At 39.5% G+C, this 21,666-nt stretch overlaps 2 protein-coding genes across 2 annotated transcripts in view; one reads left to right on the top strand and one right to left on the bottom strand.

Annotated features, from left to right (window-relative positions):
• Positions 1–21,666, bottom strand: part of rims2b (regulating synaptic membrane exocytosis 2b) — a 242,987-nt gene that overhangs the window by 102,436 nt on the left and 118,885 nt on the right. Inside the window, exons 22-27 of the mRNA XM_060942429.1 lie at positions 16,722–16,796; positions 9,216–9,260; positions 8,999–9,055; positions 8,462–8,641; positions 5,920–6,029; positions 5,612–5,644 (exon numbers count right to left, since the gene is read on the bottom strand). Coding sequence (XP_060798412.1) covers positions 5,612–5,644; positions 5,920–6,029; positions 8,462–8,641; positions 8,999–9,055; positions 9,216–9,260; positions 16,722–16,796 — 500 coding nt within the window. The remainder of the gene's footprint in view (positions 1–5,611; positions 5,645–5,919; positions 6,030–8,461; positions 8,642–8,998; positions 9,056–9,215; positions 9,261–16,721; positions 16,797–21,666) is intronic.
• Positions 1–21,666, top strand: part of LOC132900376 (NACHT, LRR and PYD domains-containing protein 12-like) — a 296,795-nt gene that overhangs the window by 224,208 nt on the left and 50,921 nt on the right. The window lies entirely within an intron of this gene.

Below are 21,666 nucleotides of genomic sequence, written 5' to 3'. Positions count from 1 at the left end.
AGCTGGAGGGACTGATACACACATTTGTGTGGGTTATGCCGCAAACTGCTTCTACTGTACCACTTACACAAGCATCAGCGTATGATTCCATTATCTCCAAAATATTGATACAGATACAAAATGTAGCCAAAAATCCACTTCCTACACCCTTTACCTCATTTCCTGTTTAAAGATTCCATTCTCAGACATCTTTCAAAAACTACTGGGGGGGGGGGGGACACGAATGGATGGAAATCACACACTCGTGACACACCTGGCACTGGGGGAGGCGGAGCTGATCCAGATGAAGGTGAAACAGGTTCAGGAGGCAATGAATGGGCGGGGTCTGGTTCAGAGCTGGGGTCTGGTGCGGGGGGCGGCTCTGGGGCTGGAGGCTCCGCCCCCATTGGAGCTTTGTAATGAAAATGATGGAGGCACATTGAAAAAAAAAACAATAATAAACAAAATAAGGCAAAAAAAAATAGTGAGATGGATGACGATGATGATGATGAACTACAATAATTTATTCATCAACATGAAGATATTTCTTTATAAAATATTTTTTCATATTTCTTTATAAAATATTTTTTTATAAAATCTACTTGATACTGAAACATTTCTGGGAAAATCTGGGAGGAACTTTTCTGGTTTGTTTGTTTGTTTGTTTGTTTGTTTGTTTGTAAAATCTACTTGCTTCGGTAACCTTTGTAAAATGTTTGGTTAAATCTAATTGATAGAGAAATATTTTCAGCTGATTTTTTTTAATAAAATCATGATTTTCTGATTACTTTCATATATTTTTAACAGTTAGCTGTCTATAATCCATGTACGACGAGACTGAGTGGAATAACTGTTTTATTCTATCCACACTCACTGGATTTTGAGAAATAGAGCATTTTTATTTTTTGCAAATTCGATAAATAAAAACTTTATACATAATGTCTGACAAAATCATTTCCGCTTAGAATGTAAACAAAACTGCGAAATGACAGGAGCAATTTGTGAAAAATGCTATAATAATAATAATAATAATAATAATAATAATAATAATTCTTGAAAAATAAAAAAGATACGTTCTTACCATCAAATATTTTTATTCCATATTTTGTTGCTTTTTTGTATTTTGGGGGGTTTTGTTTTCAAGTAGAGTTTTTCTTTCGTCCTCGGATGGTTCAGCAACACGCTCCGCCATGTTGTTTTTCTCTACTCATGGTATATGAGCTGATATCCTAGGAGTAGAGTAGCCAATCAGAGCACGTGATTGCTCATATCCAGTGAATGTGGGTAGAATAAATATATACTGTATGAAATGTCACATTTATGGTAAATTTCAAAAAATCTGGTAAAAATTTGTTTGGTGAAAATACAAAGTACAGTAATTTTCTGGTAACTTTTTATTTCATGGTAAAAAAATAATAAATGAAAAAATGTACTTGGTACACTTAAACTTTTCAGATGATTTTTTTTTTATTACTTGGTAAAATCTACTTGGTGAATTTGTTTGATTTGTTACAGTAACTATTTTGTTTTGTAAAATTTACTTGATCTACATGGTACCAAACATTTCTGGCAGCTTTTGGATTTTTTAAAAAATAAAATTTACATGATAAATCTACTTACCACAAGAAACTTTGTAGTGATGTTTAAAAAATGTTTTTTGTTTTTCTTAACTAACATTTTCAGTTCTTGGTAAAGCAGACCATGCTGACCTTCTCTCAGACTCACACAACGTATAAATATTAATATATGTAATATAATGAACTGTATACACCACTATATTCATAACACTGTGTTGCAGCACATTTATTAGTCTCTAGATAAACAGGGGGCGGCACGGTGGTGTAGTGGCTAGCGCTGTCGCCTCACAGCAAGAAGGTCCGGGTTCGATCCCCGTGGCCGGCGAGGGCCTTTCTGTGCGGAGTTTGCATGTTCTCCCCGTGTCCGCGTGGGTTTCCTCCGGGTGCTCCGGTTTCCCCCACAGTCCAAAGACATGCAGGTTAGGTTAACTGGTGACTCTAAATTGAGCGTAGGTGTGAATGTGAGTGTGAATGGTTGTCTGTGTCTATGTGTCAGCCCTGTGATGACCTGGCGACTTGTCCAGGGTGAACCCCGCCTTTCGCCCGTAGTCAGCTGGGATAGGATCCAGCTTGCCTGCGACCCTGTAGAACAGGATAAAGCGGCTACAGATAATGGATGGATGGATGGATGGATGGATGGATGGATGGATAAACAGGAATGAACTTGTAATATTTTACTGATTCATGAAATGAAGATTACAGCAACATTTTCTGCTCAACATCATAAAAATATTTTTTAAAAAAACCTTTATTTTCTTCCCCCAGATGTGCCAGTTTATAAGGAATATCAATTTATGACACAGCATCAAAATTCTATAAACTCTAATATGTCTATCACATTAAATACACCAACGTGGAGTGTTTCCCAACGCACTAAATGGTGATTGTGGAAACGCTACAGGACTGGGTTTGTTTTTTGTTTTGCTTTTGAAAAATCATGGAAATGAACCTGACTACAGACAAAACATCATTACCAACTGCGTTGTGTGCGAAAGGCGAAGGCACTTCACACATTATCGAGAACACGGGATGCAGATAAAGGATGAAAAACAGAAAGGAAAACAGATCGTACAGTTAGACGTATGAAAGTGACACAACTGAGAGACAAACAACAAACTGAAACAACATACAGCAGACTGACAGTCAGCCACTATGGACTGGACTAATGTGTGCTCTAGGGGGCGTGTTCTATTAGCCTAGATAAAAGCTCGACACGCTAACCCATGCTAAGCGTTAGCAATTAGCATGACCTATGACCCTAAACTCTACTAGTGTGCTGTGGTTCAAATGTTCAAAACGTAACAACAAACACATTCAACAAATTGTCTACTCTGATATCATCTATAAAGGTTTACCAGGCATTGGTTGTGTTATTGGGGGCGGGGCAGGGGGCTGCCCAAGGGGTGGAGTCACAGATACTGCTACTTCATTGACTGAGGCTTTGCAGCAGTAGCAAAGAAAGATTCGAAAAGAATGATAAAGAATGTCAAAATCTGCAGTTTAATCGAGTCACAAGCAACATGTTCTGGACAAAAAATAAAATAAAATGTGAACACACACACACACACACACACACACGTCTCACTATCCTTGTGAGGACCTTCCATTGACATAATTATTATTGCAGTTAATTAATGCTATGCTGCCCCTAAACCTGCTCCGAACCTTAACCTCAGTAATGAAAAGGAAACTTTTTGGCTCTTTTATTTTATTTTTTTATTTTTGTTTTAAATACACAACTATAGCAATTTCCTTGTGGGGACCATCCAAATGTCCCCACAAGGCCGAAATTGTCAGATTTTACTTCGCTTGTGAGAACATTTGGTCCCCAGTAATATATAAACACACACACACACAGAGCGTTGTGATGTTGCCACTTTATTTTTATCCCAGGGCTTTCCCCAGAAAATGAGCGTTCTGAGAGCACAATATCCCCCGCTAGCAACTCGGCCATAACTCTGGTAAAATGCGACTGAATTGAACGAAATTGCAATATGCATATTACTGACATATAACAAAGAATCCTGTCAAGTTTCGTGAAATTCCTCCAAAAATTGTGAGAGGAGTTGATTTCAGAAGGTGTGTGCCCTTCCTGGGACGGACATCACCACAACATAATCCCTCTTCGGGCCTTTCAGCCAGCGGGGGATAAAAACATCAGAGCGGTGCTACTGATGCGGAGCTGCTGCGGTCTGGGGTCATGCTCCTCTGGAAAATTTGTAAAATCAGAGACTTCAAATGGTGCATTCTGGTGGCATCTTGGGCTGATTTAGGCACAATGCAACATTCTTAAATTTGCTGTTTTTTACCTTGTTAACCCCGCCGACAGTAGTCGGAGGGGTTATTATTTTCACCTGCGTCAGTCTGTGTGTGTGTATCTGTCTGTCTGTCTGTCTGCAAGATATCTCAAGAACCAATGGATCGATTTGGACCAAATTTTGTACATGTGTTGCCAATCACCCAGGAAGGAAACCATTAAATTTTGGAGGTCTGAATGGAAATGAAAGGTCAAGGTCATGGCAGAACTTCGAAATTTTCGCCCAATGTATTTTAATAGGGAAAAGGCGGGGTTTGCACTCGTTAGAGTGTCCCTGTCTAGTTAAATATGCAAGAGGTAAATTTCATTTAGATTTGAAATGAAACTGTGGGTGGTAAAAGAGAGCAGCTGGACTTGCTTGAAGATTCTTGAAGACGTTTCACCTCTCATCCGAAAGGCTTCTTCAGTTCTGTCTGACTAGTAGGGAGTATGTGTATGAAAACACTGACATACACGCCGCCTAGCGGACAATGTTAGTAATTACAGTCACACACACCGCCTAGTGGCCTGTGTTAGTAATTACAGTCATACACACCGCCTAGTGGCCAGTGTTAGTAATTACAGTCATACACACCGCCTAGTGGCCAGTGTTAGTAATTACAGTCATACACACCGCCGAGTGGCCAGTGTTAGTAATTACAGTCATACACACCGCCTAGTGGCCAGTGTTAGTAATATGTTAGCCCTGTGATGACCTGGCGACTTGTCCAGGGTGTACCCCGCCTTTCGCCCATAGTCAGCTGGGATAGGCTCCAGCTTGCCTGCGACCCTGTAGACCAGGATAAAGCAGCTACAGATAATGAGATGAGATAATGAGATGAGAGATGAGACACACCGCCTAGTGGCCAGTGTTAGTAATTACAGTCATACACACCACCTAGTGGCCAGTGTTAGCCAGTAAAGAAATAAAACAAAAGAGGTTGGCTATGATATAAGAAAATTCTACAACCTAGAAACAGATGGGAGCTCCGCTTTTAGGCAGTGTCTAAATCTATATATTAGCAATACAGCCGTCAACTACAAACCTGCAACCCAACAGGCAAAAGTCCCACACAAAAGCCTGCAGTATCGCACCAGGAACAGAATCGAGGCCAAATCATGCAACAGCGCCATCTAGTGACCAGCACCTAGAATGTGGTTTATGTCTGGTTGTGAACGGCAGTCAGTGCACGCAGTGAAACCCTTTATTTTCACTTCTGGGTCGAGTCCCAGGACAGCCGTGACCTATATATTACAATATCTTCCTATTTCTACAGTTATTACTCATTTTCAAAGGGGAACAGGAGAGATTTAGGTGCGGAAAGTACTCTGCATTGTTCAACTTCTGGTTTTGATTTTTTTTTGTGTGCAAGTGTCAGTGCGATGCTGCGTATGCACCGTGTGTCTGTGCTATGGGGAAAGCCCTGCATCCTCATTCCTTTCTTTCTTAATTTTTTTCAGCATTTTTGCATTCTCTCTCTCTCCTTCATATCTCATTCTCTTTCTTTCTCAATCATCCTTCTTTCTTTCTTATTTATTTTAGGACAAAAAAATTCAACATAAACTACCAGTTAAAAACAGAAGGGAGGATGACAGAGTGAAGTAAAGACATCATTTAAACCAGACTTTCAAGACGTAGAAAGGAAAGAATCTGCAGACTTCCAGAAAACAGTGAACACAGGACTGGGACGCGGCTCTAGAGGCCTGGAAAAGCTACAGCAGGAGTTGACAAAGACACACAGACATACACACTACACACCTTCGTAATGCTCTGCCACGCCCTCTCCACCATCTGGGAAAAGACGGGGTGAAGAACAAAACACTCACTACAGGAACACATGGCTCCATGTCTACAAACAGCTGAGTAAATCGCGTTAATTTCATAGCTCTCGTTAAACAAACCGTCCGTTTTGTGTTTGTGGATTTCTTACACGTGACCAATCAATCAGCTCAAAACCTAATGATCGGATTCACTCGGCGGCGCGGTATTGTGAGAAAATTTGCATGAATGTAAAATGAAGAGAAATTCTAATTCTAGAAATAGGAGCTCGTGTATTAGTTACTTACTTCTGTCAATGGAGCCCTTGGGAGGGACCTGCGGTAACTGCCGGCCTCGTCGAGCGGACGCTGGTGTGTTCGAGGGACTTGTTTGGACCGACCCGGCCCGAGGATTCGCCCTGAAGCACAAACAAGAGTTTTAATAATGTTATTAAACAAAACTGAGTGACGAGAACAGAGCAGCTGAGACAGAGAGACGACGCCCAGAAGAAAATATATATAAAAATAAATAAAATTTAGGTAAAGCAGAGAACATAAGACATTATTTACAGCACAAATATAAATATATAAATAAATATGGGTGTACCAGAACCTTTATTATATTTCATTATGAAAAAAAAGTCATAGCACAACTGTGTTGCAAAATAAATTAATTTGGCACAGATTTATCAATTAGTGAAGGTTTAGTGAGAATATGAAGGTTAATAAACACAATGCAAATCAATCTTAGCAAGTACACACACCTTAATTAAAGGCAGACCGCCTTTCAGATTTTTCAAGTGTGGGTCATGAAAAGAATTTTCCCGACACCCAATTATTTTTTTTAGTGACCGAAAGCTACTGAATTCGAATCACAGACTTCCAATTTTATTCATGTTTTTTAAAAATAGAATAATTAATGAATTTCAGGCCATGTGGCCTTAAATCCTCCGCTATTTTTTCCTGCTTCACCATGACCCAATTCAAGATCATGCATCACATCACGTGGTGGGCTTTCCTCATTCGCACAAGGCATTGTGGGATACAAATTTGAAACAGGAGAGAAAAATGGAGGACATGAGTGTGCGAATGAAACGTGAAAGAACAACTACAGTAACGGAAAGAAAGCGAGAAGAAAAGACGTTATGTTCTATACGAAGGAAAGGAAACGCAGGACCAAACTAATAAATATGGGCGCTCAGCGAGCACCTCGGTGTAATCAGCTGTTCGTTTAGCGACAGAATGATGGAACTGTCAGTGCACGCTCAAAGGGAAACCTGTAGATGGCAGTAATGCAGCACTGTGGATGCAAAAGAAGAAGAAGAAGGTAAACCTGCGCATGCGCACACGGACTTCCTCTGTCTGCTTGACTGCACCAAGCGAGCAATTTCATGCACATTATTTGCTTTAATCCCCTCAAATTAAATAACTTCCCAGCCACAGAATGGCCTGATATTTTGTGAGATATTACAGAAATAAACAGATATCACAATCACCACATTTCAGACGGAACTAAATTTCACCGATTTTATGAAATCGAAAGGTTGTCTTCAGATAAACTTTATTTCAGCAGGGGGCCATTCAGCACAGCCCTGCAAAACTATACTGATTTACAATTTCAAAATTACGTGACAATAAGCTTTAAAAATCTCATCAACATGATTAATCTAAAAATTTAATTTCAGCTACCAGTATGGTTTTAAGAGGGAAAAAAATACAATGAAAATGTTAAGACAACATTTTATATGAAACTAATAAAAATATCCTAATTATATAATATAAATAAAACTATGAAAATGATGACCTCACGAGTCTTTTTGAAATTGATTTCGAGACGCAGTTGATTTAATATTTGCTGGCAGTGAATTAAAAGTATTGATCCTGAATATCTAAAAGTTCGTTTACGGAGCACAAGCTCAGGTTTCAGTAAAATTTTTGGGTTTCGATTTTTATTTAAGATGTTTTACCTGCTAAGAACTCATGTATTACAGTGCAAATAAAGTTTTATAAGCAACAGGTTCATTGTGAAGAGCGTTAAAGTCATTTGGGAAAATAAAACCTTTTGATAAACTTTAAAATAAAAATTTTGAAGTCACATTAAGTAACACAGTCAACACAGTCAACCCCACAGCTGGAGATGCCACATATTTTACCAGATCAGTGCATGCGAGTTCAGTGGTAAATATGTTGCAGTCGAGTGCATTTTAGCTAACGAACTTAAGTTACGAGCTAAAAAATGCACGTTAAATAAACAATAAATGATCTTCATAGCACCTTCTGAGCATGAGGTTACACTTAGTTCGTCGTCTCATCTGATCATCTTCAGCTATTGACTAGCGCAAGATCGTCATTAGGACTTTTAAACTACACAAATTTAAAAAAAAAAACATGACTGTAATCACGTGTGTGGGAGTTCATAACCGTCTCAGAAGGAGATATGAAGTCGTAAACAGGAGCAATATTCAAAAGAACCACAGCTTGGGAAATGGCTGCAAGGAGAAAAGTAAGAAGCCGTAGACATCCTTTAGCAACGTTAGCGCAGCCGATGGGCCGTAAAACTAAAACGGGATGCTGTTCAACAACAAATGATAATGTTAGTACATTCAAATTAACATCGAACAAAAAGCAAAAAGACAGGATGCCAAGGTCACACCATTATATCCCGAAAGAATATAAGTAGTGTGTCTTTAAAACCAAAAGAACAAAAAACAGACGTTAGTTTGAAAACAATCACCACCACATTTCTAGTCTACAGATAAACACAAATCAAATCAAAAGACAGCACTGTAAACAATTAAAAACGGAGGCGGGGCATGGTTTGGAGTTAGTCGCCATGATTGGTCAGGATCACCTCGTTAAGGCAGGAGAGGGAGGGGCAGATCTCCTGGAGGGTAAAGACGGCATGGACCTCATGTAGGACGGTTCGGGACGCTCGGATGAGCGCGAGCGAGTGTAGAACTGTCTCTCCATCATCGGGCGCTGGTCAGCTGACCTCGACCTGTAATGTCTGTCCACTGTGGCACAAGCGTACCTGCAAAAAGGTTAATCAAACATCGCTGCTTACGGCATGAAACATCGCTGCTTCTGGAACGTTTCCCCAACCCGTTATTCCTGTGAAAATAACGTTGAAAGGAAGTAGCATGCGAAAGCGGCAACGTTGCTTCTCTGTGACGAGAAAAGAATTACGGGCAAAGCAGGAAAATAATACAGAAAGAAAATGAAGGAAGAGGTGTTAGCAAATAAAACAGAGCACCTGTACAGGAAGGGGACAATAATGAAAGGTAATTTTACCCATTTTAGAGTGTAGAAAGAAAGCACTAAGCGTTTTCTGATGCTACGTTTTGATCTACTGTACTGCAGCGCTAGTCCTACTTCACCACAGTATTACCTCAAATCCTCCTCAAATGGCTCGTGGCTAACTGGAAACTCTGGTATATGATCCTCTCTGGAGCAAAATAATGTATAAAAAAAAACACTCCTGTTAACCTCCTTCAGTTCAAGTCCCTAAATCACTGCTAATCTTTACTGACTCCATGAAAGCATTCTAGGAGTGCGAAGGCGTTAATGCTAACTACTGTAACTCAATGCTAGGAGTCAGCGGATACCTTTCTGCATCTGTGGAAGGTTCGATTTCTATCTTCGGGCAGGTCCTAATGTAGAGACCAAGCTTGGTGTTAACATCTCACAAAATGGGGGAAAGATGGATTAAAAGTGTGTGAGTGTAACAGAAAGACGAGCTGATGGAAAGCAGAGGTGTCAAACTGATCTGGTTCTAATACTGCATGCAAAATGAATTTAAAATCCATGTGTTAAATCATCATCATCATCATCATGTGGACTCAAGATAAATTAAATACAAGGTCTTTCAAAAAATTTCATCTCATTTCACAATCGAATAACTTTGCCAATTCCCATTCAATTGACCTCGAATTTTAACAACATGCAGAAACAGGTCAAAATGTTATGTTTAATGCTTTTTGTTTGTGTCTTTTTAGGTATAGAAATGCCATTCACTGGAAAAGAAAAGGTGTTGTGTGTTAGAGTACACTCAAACACAGTCCAACAAGGCGAAACTTTGTGAAATCGTTCATGGAATCCACATACCTTTGAATTTCTCATTCAAATTTTGAGGAATATCTCTTATATCGCTCAACGTTAAGCCTGTTCAGTTTCATTTGCCTAGATTATGGAGTTTCTGGGATGTTTACATCTCAAATAATATCTAAATAAATAAATAAATAAATAAACCCCTGTATTCTGGGAAAAAGGGCTCTGTTATTCCACTAGGGGGCGAAATAGAGCCTTATAACTGCAGATACTGACCCTGTGTCTGAAATCAATCCCTACTCACTATATAGGGCGCTGTATAGTGAGGACGCCATTTTGTAGTGCTGTCCGAAACCTTAGTGAGGATTATTTACACCCTATATAGTGCACTCAAAGTTTGCCACAATGCATCACAAAAAGTAGTGCACAACCATAGACATATAAACATAGACGCCACCTTCTGCGTAGAATCATACGTCATCCTCGCCGCCATATTGGATGTGGCAAAGTGGAAATTCTTCAGCCGTCTCTGGTATAGCGTCTAGACAGTAGCCGAGAATAAAGATGCCTCATTCATGTGCTGCGTTTAACTGTACCAACAGGTTTACCGTCCAAACGAGATCACATGGGATTACCTTTCACAGGTGAGACTGGAAAAATACTTTACATTGTATTTGGTCATTATAACGTAATTTTACGAACAGATTTTTCTGACTTTGTGGCTAATGTGAAGTCTCGCGCATAATAGCCGCTCGGTGAAACCTGTCTCCAAACAACGAAGTATTTCCTTCGTAACTACGCTGATTGTTGTTAGTTCCTTAGCTAACTTTTCACATACTCATATGTAGGTTTCCCAAAAATAAAGACATGAAAAAGCAGTGGGAGACAGCTGTGCGACGGGAGGGTTTTCTGCTACTCCGTCATCCATGCTCTGCAGTGAACACTTTAGAACGGAGGATTTGGACAGAACAGGTCAGACGGTCAGGATCAGAGAGGGAGCTGTTCCTTCAGTCTTCAGTTTCCCAGCTCACCTCCACCGGGGAGGTGTAGAGTTATAAGCAGTGAGAATTAGAGAATACAGTGCCACACTATGATGAACGTTTTTGAACGTATGATGAATGTTTTTAACCTTTCTGAATGTGAAGGAATCAGTGATGTATTTTGTTTTGGTATGACGTTAGAACCTGGCCAAACTCAGTTTGGCGGTCATTCAGCTCACTTTATTCAGCGAGAGTAGGTCTGTGTGGTGACTCAATAAATAAAACAGTAAATGTTTATTTTCATTCACTATTTCCAGTTTTTCCACTATTTCCATCATTTATCATATTCAGTCTTGTAGGTTGGTTATTGTGGCCTCAGGTTTTGGTAGCTTGCTACGGTATGCTGACTGATTAGCTTACCTGAGCTATCTATCGCGGATCTGTCGCTAGTTTGCAGTGTACAGGGTATTTCGCACACTATTTATAACCATCACATTAAAAGTTATATATGTTGTTTTGATGCCTGTTTGTTTCCCAAATATATACGTGTGTGTGTTAATGGGTGAATAAAAGGCATCGAGTTAAATATTATTGTAGAAAGGGGCTTTATGAAGTTCAGTCCATTAACTTGCATTGGTTTACGGGGAAGATTTGCCACATCCAATATGGCGGACACTCTGAAGTATCCCAGCAACGGGCCACCAGCTCAATGCGACGTCTAAGTTTATATGTCTATGTGTACAACGATGTTCACTAACCAAAGCAATATATCCCATCATGCATTGCGGTCGCGCTGAAAGAAATCAAATTAAAAGTCTGAAATGTGATTTAATAAAAGGCAGCGGTGAAGAAGAAAGTATTCAGGCTTGATTTAAAAGAACTGAAAGCTGCAGGTACTGTGTATTGATTAATGTGGGAAATGCGCTCAGTATAATATGGATTTATCACAAACACACACGCATGCATTTATTATTTTGAAACCCACCAGCCGACTGATCCGGCACGTTTTAATCGTGCGACTGTAATGACGTAAACACCAGCGCAACGGACACGTGTCCAAAAGAGTTTTATCATTTTACCAACGAGCTCACTGTATAGTCCTCTATATAGTAATTCCCTATGGACCCTTTTCACGTGACGTCACGACAAACGCAGCTGCCATTTTGGACATGTACTACCAGTAGTTTACCACAGCCAGCATTGAGGAACGGCAGCAAAAAAAGTGTTTATTTTCAGCAAGACTTCCATCATGCCACTATATTGTTGTGCACCTGGATGTAGTAACCATCAACACACAAGGCAAGGGTTATCATTTTATCGGATCCCGACGGAGAAGATGGATAGCGGCCATTAACAGATTAGCAGCCCTCGGCATACCAGCGCTTGTGCAGTGACCACTTTGTTGGAGGTAAGACGAATAAAATTAGCCAGAAAAGGCATTACATTGCTGTTAACATTCTGTGGCGGCGAGTGTGTAACCAAATAGGCTAAAATAACCCATTGTAACCTCTTTGTTCTTCTGTAGTAGCTATTAGCTAACGACATTAGCTAGCGTTGTGTTCCTTTGCTGTTGGTAGACTGTAGGACAGATCAGAGGCAGTGTCCTACAAAGAACGCTTAATTTGAGGGGGAGCAAGCCGGAGCACGCTCCGGAACCTCGGGCGTCGGCTCCGGCAGCTATTTACACTGGATCCGGTGATCCGACACCTCTTTTGACTATGTAACAAAAAAAAAATAATAATAATTAAATAAAAAAATGCAAGTTTATTTAGTGTTGATGTCTGATTTTGATATCTGTCTTGTTGGTGATTTCTCTCATGAAACGACATCCACAAAATATCTGCAGATGAACTTAATTTGCAGTGTTATTACAAAACATGCCCAGAAGCGCAGCGCAGCGCCCCGCCCCCTTTTTTCCCGCACCGGAGCCGCTCATCCTCTGCGCTCCGGGACCTCCCACTTTACAAATTAAGCACTGCCTACAAATAAGTGTTCAAAATAAGAGGAACATGTATTTGTCTCTTAAATCCAGGCCGTTCCCTGTAATCTGTAACACTGGGTTGGAGAAAGTGATGGCAAATAGTGAGTGCACAAACCATAGAAGGTAAACTGTACACAGCGCCAGGGCAGTGTGATGGTATGTCTACTTTTAGATTGTGTTAGCTTATCAATGAACACACTCGTCACTCGACGAGTTTCACGTCTTTACGACGGATACTTAAATGTGTGTTAGGTATTATTGTTGCAGTCTAAGCAGTCATTGTAGCAGCTAGATGAGCGAGAACCGAAAGGGTCCGTGCCATAAACCGTTATTTCTGTACGGCGTTGCTAATGTGTCGTTACTGTTGTTATTTCTCCCTCTGCTCGCCCTGTAAATGCCCTACGTCGCTGGATAGCGAAGGTATTTTCTGCATCTCGCTCCTTTTTCTTGTATGTTCTCCGTTTGTCGCCTTCCTCGCATTCAAACCAATTCGAGCCGAAGTCCGCTACATGTCCAAAATGGTGGTCGCGTTTACGAAGGTCACGTGACTGAAAAGGGTCTATAGGGAGTAGTGAACGAGTGAGTGATTTCGGACACAGGGTGAGAGAAATGTGCTATTCTCTACTTTCACATACCCATAATGCTTTGTGCCTTGGAGGTAACCAAGCACTATATTTGTTTACTAAGTCAGATAATGTCAGTCTTCGAATTCACATGGGGGGAAAAAAGACTTTTCCTGATTTAAAGTTTCATAGAATACCTAAAGAATCTAAGCGTCGAAAAGCGCAGGTTAGACAGAATTCACCATCAAAATTTTACACCGACAGACAACACGTGACTGGGTTCTACACACTTCAGTGGTGGAGTAAAGTCTGATGGTTCAAGTCACGAAGCCGAGAATCCACCTGTCTTTGTGTTTAGTCAGAAAAAGTGCGAAAACTGAAAAACAAGGACGAGTCAAAGAACTGAAAAGGATGAGTTTGTCGAAGGATCAAATCCCAAAACAAAGCGCAAACGATGCAGTGTCAGTAAGCGAACATGTCCTTCGCCTTTTAGTGTTTCTGTATGGAGATCGAATGTAGGATTTGACCCTGTAGTCCAAACAGCTTCCTCTAACAGCCCAAAGATTGTCGTAAGCTTATGAGCTCAAATCAGAGTGAAGGAAATCACCACCGGGCGGCACGGTGGTGTAGTGGTTAGCGCTGTCACCTCACAGCAAGAAGGTCCTGGGTTCGAGCCCCGTGGCCAGCGAGGGCCTTTCTGTGCGGAGTTTGCATGTTCTCCCCGTGTCCGCGTGGGTTTCCTCCGGGTGCTCCGGTTTCCCCCACAGTCCAAAGACATGCAGGTTAGGTTAACTGGTGACTCTAAATTGAGCGTAGGTGTGAATGTGAGTGTGAATGGTTGTCTGTGTCTATGTGTCAGCCCTGTGATGACCTGGCGACTTGTCCAGGGTGTACCCCGCCTTTCGCCCGTAGTCAGCTGGGATAGGCTCCAGCTTGCCTGCGACCCTGTAGAACAGGATAAAGCGGCTACAGATAATGAGATGAGATGAGAACTTTATTGATCTCTTTGGGAGGGTTCCCTCAGGGAAATTAAAATTCCAGCAGCATCATTACAGGATAAACAGAGAATAGAAAATAGAGAAAACTTCTAGATAAATTAAGTATTAACATATACAAATATAAACCAGCAGCCAGCAAAAACCATTTCACAAAAACCATTTCACCATTTCACATTCATTTTCACATTCTTCTCTGATCAGTGTCGATCTTTCTCAGCTCTTCTCCAGGTCTGTAATTGTCGGAACCCCATGTTGACAGACGGAGAAGGCTGCTGACTCGCTGTCACCCGAACTAGAGATGCTCAAAGCATTCGATGCAGTGTTTACAAACACTTTTTTACTGATTGATTTCTCAAAGTCCACAGAAAAGGCTTTGCGGATTTCTTTAAGCTTTGGTTTCATTAGTTTTTATACTTCTTTGAAGGTTGTAGGGAGATTTATGTAAATTCAAACGATTATGTTCAGTGTGCGCCGCCGCCATGTTGTTTTAGTTTATTTATATTTCGCCCCCCCCAGGCGCAAAGCATTATGGATGATGTGAAAGTAGTCAATTGATGCTGTAACCACAGAACTAATGTCATACTGAGGAACAAACCTCAGACCTTAACAAGTCTCATCTCATCTCATCATCTCTAGCCGCTTTATCCTGTTCTACAGGGTCGCAGGCAAGCTGGAGCCTATCCCAGCTGACTACGGGCGAAAGGCGGGGTACACCCTGGACAAGTCGCCAGGTCATCACAGGGCTGACACATAGACACAGACAACCATTCACACTCACATTCACACCTACGCTCAATTTAGAGTCACCAGTTAACCTAACCTGCATGTCTTTGGACTGTGGGGGAAACCGGAGCACCCGGAGGAAACCCACGCGGACACGGGGAGAACATGCAAACTCCACACAGAAAGGCCCTCGCCGGCCACAGGGCTCAAACCCGGACCTTCTTGCTGTGAGGTGACAGCGCTAACCACTACACCACCGTGCCACCCACCTTAACAAGTGAAACTGGGCAAATTTATCTAAATGTCCTTATTATGAGATTATTATAAATCAACCAATATCACTCACTCAATCTGTTTTACAGGGGCCTGTTAGACATTTCAGGCTTTACAGATGATTTTGGTACTTTCTGCAAATAAATGCTTAAAAGTAGAAAAATTTAAAATCTTTATTGGACAATAAAAAGATTTCAAGCTACAAATTGGTTTTAAAAAATGTTGGGAAATAGTCCTTTATTTCCCAACATTTTTACCAATTTGGAGCTTGAAATCTCTTGAAGTCTTGATCTATCGTCACATCTTATATTTACTGTAATAAGAAATACTAGGAAAAAAAAAACTGACGACGTATATTTAACAGTTATTCCACAAAATCGAGTCGTACATGAGCGGAGAGCCGACGAGGCGCATAGCACCGAGATTGAGTGGAATAACTGTTTTATTCTCTCCACATTCACTGGATTTTGAGAAACAGAGCATTTTTATTTTTTGCAAATTCGATAAATAAAAACTTTATACAAAACATCCAACAAAATCATTTCCGCTTAGAATGTAAACAAACCGGCAAAATGACAGGAGCAATTTGTGAAAAATGCGATAACAATAATAATTCTTAAAAAAAAAAAAGATATGTTCTTACGGTACCATCAAATAATTTTATTCAATGTTTTGTTGCTTTTTTTGTATTTTGGGGGGTTTTGAGTAGAGCTTTTATTTCGTCCTTGGTTGGTTCAGTAACACACTACACCATTTTGTTTTTCTCTACTCATGGTATATAAGCTGATATCCTAGTATCTGATTAGAGTAGCCAATCAGAGTGTGTGATTGCTCATATCCAGTAAATGTGGATAGAATAATCAAGGATATATTTTACAGTATAGAGTAGGGTCCAAAAGTCTGCATTTACAAAGAAAAGGTTTGAATTGTGGATTATTTCAAACAAAGAATGTAAATATTCAATATGTTGAATATTTATTTTTTAATTTAATTGCTTTATACAAATGTTCAGATTTTCCTCATGTCTAATCCGTCCTATTGAAGCATGTGATAAGATGACACGAAGATGGATTTGATCTAAAACGGATCATAAGGTTTTGTACAAACATCTGGAGTCGGTGCAGCTGGAGTTCACACTGTGATTAACACAGAAAGGAGACGAACTGAATCCTAACGAAATCTGAAATTCATGTAAATATTTCAAAGATTCACTTTTCACCCGAGCTGATGTCAGTAGTATAATCTGTAATTAAATTTCTTGGATTAAATTATAAAAGAATGCACAACAGACGTACTTTCACTCCTGGGCTCAGACTTTTGGTCTCCACCGTGTATTAACTGGTAATGAATTGCGGTGTGTTGATGAGATTTGATGCGTTCTTGGTCACTAAACTGACTTAGCGTGGCCCGTAAACTAAAATGAGTTTGACACCCCTGCTGTAAAGTGGCAGAACTGATGGTTTAGGAGCAGAAGAAAAAAAAAAAGGTTGATGATTGAACTCAGACTGTGTTATGTACAGTATGTAGAGTCTGTGTGCACTCTTACCTGTAATCATCAGAGGATCCGTTCGTGACGTGATTAGGCCACGGTGAGGGAACGTGATTGGGACCATTGTAATGTCTTTATGTGGAGGAGGAAAAGAGGAGAATGAAATGAAGCTTGGAAATGAAGACATAGACGACTAACCTACAGCTGCCTGCTGTAGAATTTATTCAATTAAACATTCACACACAAGATGAACTCATGAAGAAATATTCAGTCTCTCTCTCTCTCTCTCTCTCTCCTTAGCAAAAAGAAGTATACTTCAAGTTCATTTTATTAAGTATACTTAAGTAAAGTTCAAGTATATTTCCTTAAGTATACGTTTGTGTACCAAGTATACTGATATCAATATACTTACAGTATACTTGTAAGTAAACTAATCTAATACAACCCCGATTCCAAAAAAGTTGGGACAAAATACAAATTGTAAATAAAAATGGAATGCAATGATGTAGAAGTTTCAAAATTCCATGTTTTATTCAGAATAGAACATAGATGACATATCAAATGCTTAAACTGAGAAAATGTATCATTTAAAGAGAAAAATTAGGTGATTTTAAATTTCATGACAACAACACATCTCAAAAAAGTTGGGACAAGGCCATGTTTCCCACTGTGAGACATCCCCTTTTCTCTTTACAACAGTCTGTAAACGTCTGGGGACTGAGGAGACAAGTTGCTCAAGTTTAGGGATAGGAATGTTAACCCATTCTTGTCTAATGCAGGATTCTAGTTGCTCAACTGTCTTAGGTCTTTTTTGTCGTATCTTCCGTTTTATGATGCGCCAAATGTTTTCTATGGGTGAAAGATCTGGACTGCAGGCTGGCCAGTTCAGTACCCGGACCCTTCTTCTACGCAGCCATGATGCTGTAATTGATGCAGTATGTGGTTTGGCATTGTCATGTTGGAAAATGCAAGGTCTTCCCTGAAAGAGACGTCGTCTGGATGGGAGCATATGTTGCTCTAGAACCTGGATATACCTTTCAGCATTGATGGTGTCTTTCCAGATGTGTAAGCTGCCCATGCCACACGCACTAATGCAACCCCATACCATCAGAGATGCAGGCTTCTGAACTGAGCGCTGATAACAACTTGGGTCGTCCTTCTCCTCTTTAGTCCGAATGACACGGCGTCCCTGATTTCCATAAAGAACTTCAAATTTTGATTCGTCTGACCACAGAACAGTTTTCCACTTTGCCACAGTACATTTTAAATGAGCCTTGGCCCAGAGAAGACGTCTGCGCTTCTGGATCATGTTTAGATACGGCTTCTTCTTTGAACTATAGAGTTTTAGCTGGCAACGGCGGATGGCACGGTGGATTGTGTTCACAGATAATGTTCTCTGGAAATATTCCTGAGCCCATTTTGTGATTTCCAATACAGAAGCATGCCTGTATGTGATGCAGTGCCGTCTAAGGGCCCGAAGATCACAGGCACCCAGTATAGTTTTCCGGCCTCGACCCTTACGCACAGAGATTCTTCCAGATTCTCTGAATCTTTTGATGATATTATGCACTGTAGATGATGATATGTTCAAACTCTTTGCAGTTTTACACTGTCGAACTCCTTTCTGATATTGCTCCACTATTTGTCGGTGCAGAATTAGGGGGATTGGTGATCCTCTTCCCATCTTTACTTCTGAGAGCCGCTGCCACTCCAAGATGCTCTTTTTATACCCAGTCATGTTAATGACCTATTGCCAATTGACCTAATGAGTTGCAATTTGGTCCTCCAGCTGTTCCTTTTTTGTACCTTTAAATTTTCCAGCCTCTTATTGCCCCTGTCCCAACTTTTTTGAGATGTGTTGCTGTCATGAAATTTCAAATGAGCCAATATTTGGCATGAAATTTCAAAATGTCTCACTTTTGACATTTGATATCAGTTTTTGAGATTTGTAAATTATTGCATTCCGTTTTTATTTACAATTTGTACTTTGTCCCAACTTTTTTGGAATCGGGGTTGTACTTCTTGGGACTAAATTGGCCCACTTTTAGTTTATAAAAAGTATACTTTAAGTCTAAGAGAAGTAAACTCTGAGTATACAACTAGTATTTTTTATTTTGTACTGCAAGTATACCACAAGTAAACTTATATACTAATAGTTTACTAGTTCTATACTTGTAGTCCACTCTTTAGTTTACAAAAGCATACTTCATAGTGTACTGGAAATATAATATTAGTTTACTCGTTACACACTTCTAGTCCACTTTTTAGTTTATAAAAGTGTACTTTATAGCATATTGGAAATATACTATTAGTTACTGGTTATATACATCAAGTCCACTTTTTAGTTTTGAAGTTTACTGCAGTTAGCCTTCCAGGTATACTATTAGTTTTCGAGCCCGAACCCTTACCTCATGCACACTACCAGGAGACAACTTACTAAGTGTTTTGTACCTGAAGTTACAAAGAAGTTATAAAGGTAAGAATTCGCAAAATGACAGCAGATACTCAGGATTAAGAACATATTCGTTTTCTTTAAAAATCAAAATTTAAAGCAACATTGTATTAAATGCCAAAGTATAAAAACATGGCAATAAAAGAAGTATTTTATCAGCTACTATCAAAAGGATAAACACAACTACAGGGCAAGTACGCTTAAACATAAGGCTCAAATATTTTAATACTTTATTACACTTTTGTTAAATATATCTTGATCAAAAGTTTAAGTTTAAGTTTAATATACTGAGACTTTTCGATATACTTTTCAGTATAAGCCAAGTACACTTATGTATAACTTTATTAAGTATATCTCTGATAAGTAAATAAAAAGTAAACTGAAAGCATACTCTCTTATTTTTAGTTTAAAAGAAGTATACTAGAAGCACACTTGAATAAACTTCTTTTTTGTAAGGGTCTCTCTCTCTTTCTCTCCAACGTGCTAATAATTAAATATAAACAGAGGATATGACACGGGGGCACAAAGATCTGAAGTTTATCTTCGAGTGGTGAATGTATTTCTCATGAGTGAGCGAAGTGAACAAGTGAAAATATTTTCAAAACGAGAAGATAAACTTCATATCTTCGCACCACAGTGTAATGTTCTTTATATTATATGGACACATCCACAAAAAATAAAATAAAATACGCAAGTTAATCAAAAGAAGTTTAATTCTGAACCGGTTCGCCATTTTGACAACGCACATCAAGTCAGCAGGAAAACACTGGGAGTGACATAATCGGAGTGAAATATCGGGAATTATTATACATATAGGCACTTTTTCCATGGAATAAAAACATGCGTTCTATTCCCTTCTAGCAGGTTTCATTCATTTGGTTTGATAGCATACAATATTGTTAGCGTATCACTTATCCTACATGTACTACGTCAATCTACCTAATGGAGAATGAGCGTTGAATATGGTTTACGATATTGCATGGCTGTCAAGACAACATGACATCACACATCGGAGCTGATATGAATATCCAGTGAGGGTTTTTTGCTGCGCAGAACCATTTCTATGTTCAACAGGAAAGAAAAAGACGAGGCTAATCCAGTGCTAGGATTAGCTATGCTATAATTAAGCACTAAATAAATAAACTGAAAACTGAAACTAAAGATGTGCTGAACACCCAAAAGGCTACCAAAACTTCATTAGATATTCTTCACGCATGTTTACACCCAGTGTCGGACCGTTCCTATTAGAGCTGGGACTTGAGCTCAGCCAGAACTGAGCCAGACACTAAAAAAGCAACAGGGTAAAGGATTTTGTAAGGGATTAGCGTCAGGCTACCAGGTCACTCCGTTGTGTGTAGCTGTCAATGTTGATCTTAAAAGTAACTCAGTAAATTACACAGAATCCTTAAGTCTGAGTGAAAAATACTGTAGCGAGCGTGCAGCGTGGAAGAAGAGTCTGGAGACAGAAATCTCAGTTTCTCGGTCGTTAGCCTGTAGCTCTCGATAGCACTGGCTTGAGCGCTTTATTAGCATTTGCTAACACTACTGATGAACGCTACACTGGTTGGAAGGTGCCTTCACTACTGCGCTGATCAATTTTTGGTCCCTCCTGCTATAAATCAAAATCTGATTGGTTAATTCATCTGTCACTTCCTACATAAACACACACTGCCATGGCCTTCTGTCCCGGCAGTGAAACCCTAGCCAATGAGTGAGCAGCTCTAAACTCTTTTCAGCCTAGATACAACAAACAAAACCGTCTCACTGGAGAACTCGATTTTAATGTTTTCAGGACAGTAACCCTTTCATTTCTGAAGCACATTTGATAGAAAATGAGGCCAAATTAGAAGAGAATAATTATAATGAAATGATGAAAGAATGAAAAGGAATTAAATATAACATTTGAAATGCTGAAATGTTTGGGCTTCTCTGAACGCCTAGAAGGCCCTGATGGTTCCCCTCTGCTTACAAGAGAAAACCATACCAACGGACATCGAAAAACTGGAACACTGTGTGTATGTATAACAATAATAATAATAATAATAATAATAATAATATCGGCTGCCTTTTTATCATGGTCTATCAGATATATTCCATTCAGCTACTCGTCTTCGACTCATTCAGTATCATGCTCTCTGAATGGAATATATCTGATAAACCACTCAACACCAGCCAATATTATTTAAATATATCACTCAGATCCGCGAAGTATTTCGTATGAAAAATGCGAGTTTTTCAACATGAGAAGATAAACTTCATATTTTTAAGTCAACGTGTGATTTTCTTTTTATTATATCGACACATTCACAAATAAAAAGTACACAAATATATTAAAACATCAATTTATCATCGATTTCCTCATGTATAGAGATTTATGTCCTGGTTTGGGTTCTCCATGTCCCGGATGAAAAATACCAGTACAAGTGGTGTATTTCCCAGTTAAACACTCACGTCTATATAATAAAATATATTATTACCTCAACCAACTGTGTTGAAGGAGGTTATGTTTTCACTGCCATTTGTTTGTTTGTTACCAACGTAACTCAAAAA

The sequence above is a fragment of the Neoarius graeffei genome, chromosome 16, assembly GCF_027579695.1.
Source record: "Neoarius graeffei isolate fNeoGra1 chromosome 16, fNeoGra1.pri, whole genome shotgun sequence".
Classification (NCBI taxonomy): Eukaryota; Metazoa; Chordata; class Actinopteri; order Siluriformes; family Ariidae; genus Neoarius; species Neoarius graeffei.
This window is presented reverse-complemented; position numbering and strand designations above follow the sequence as displayed.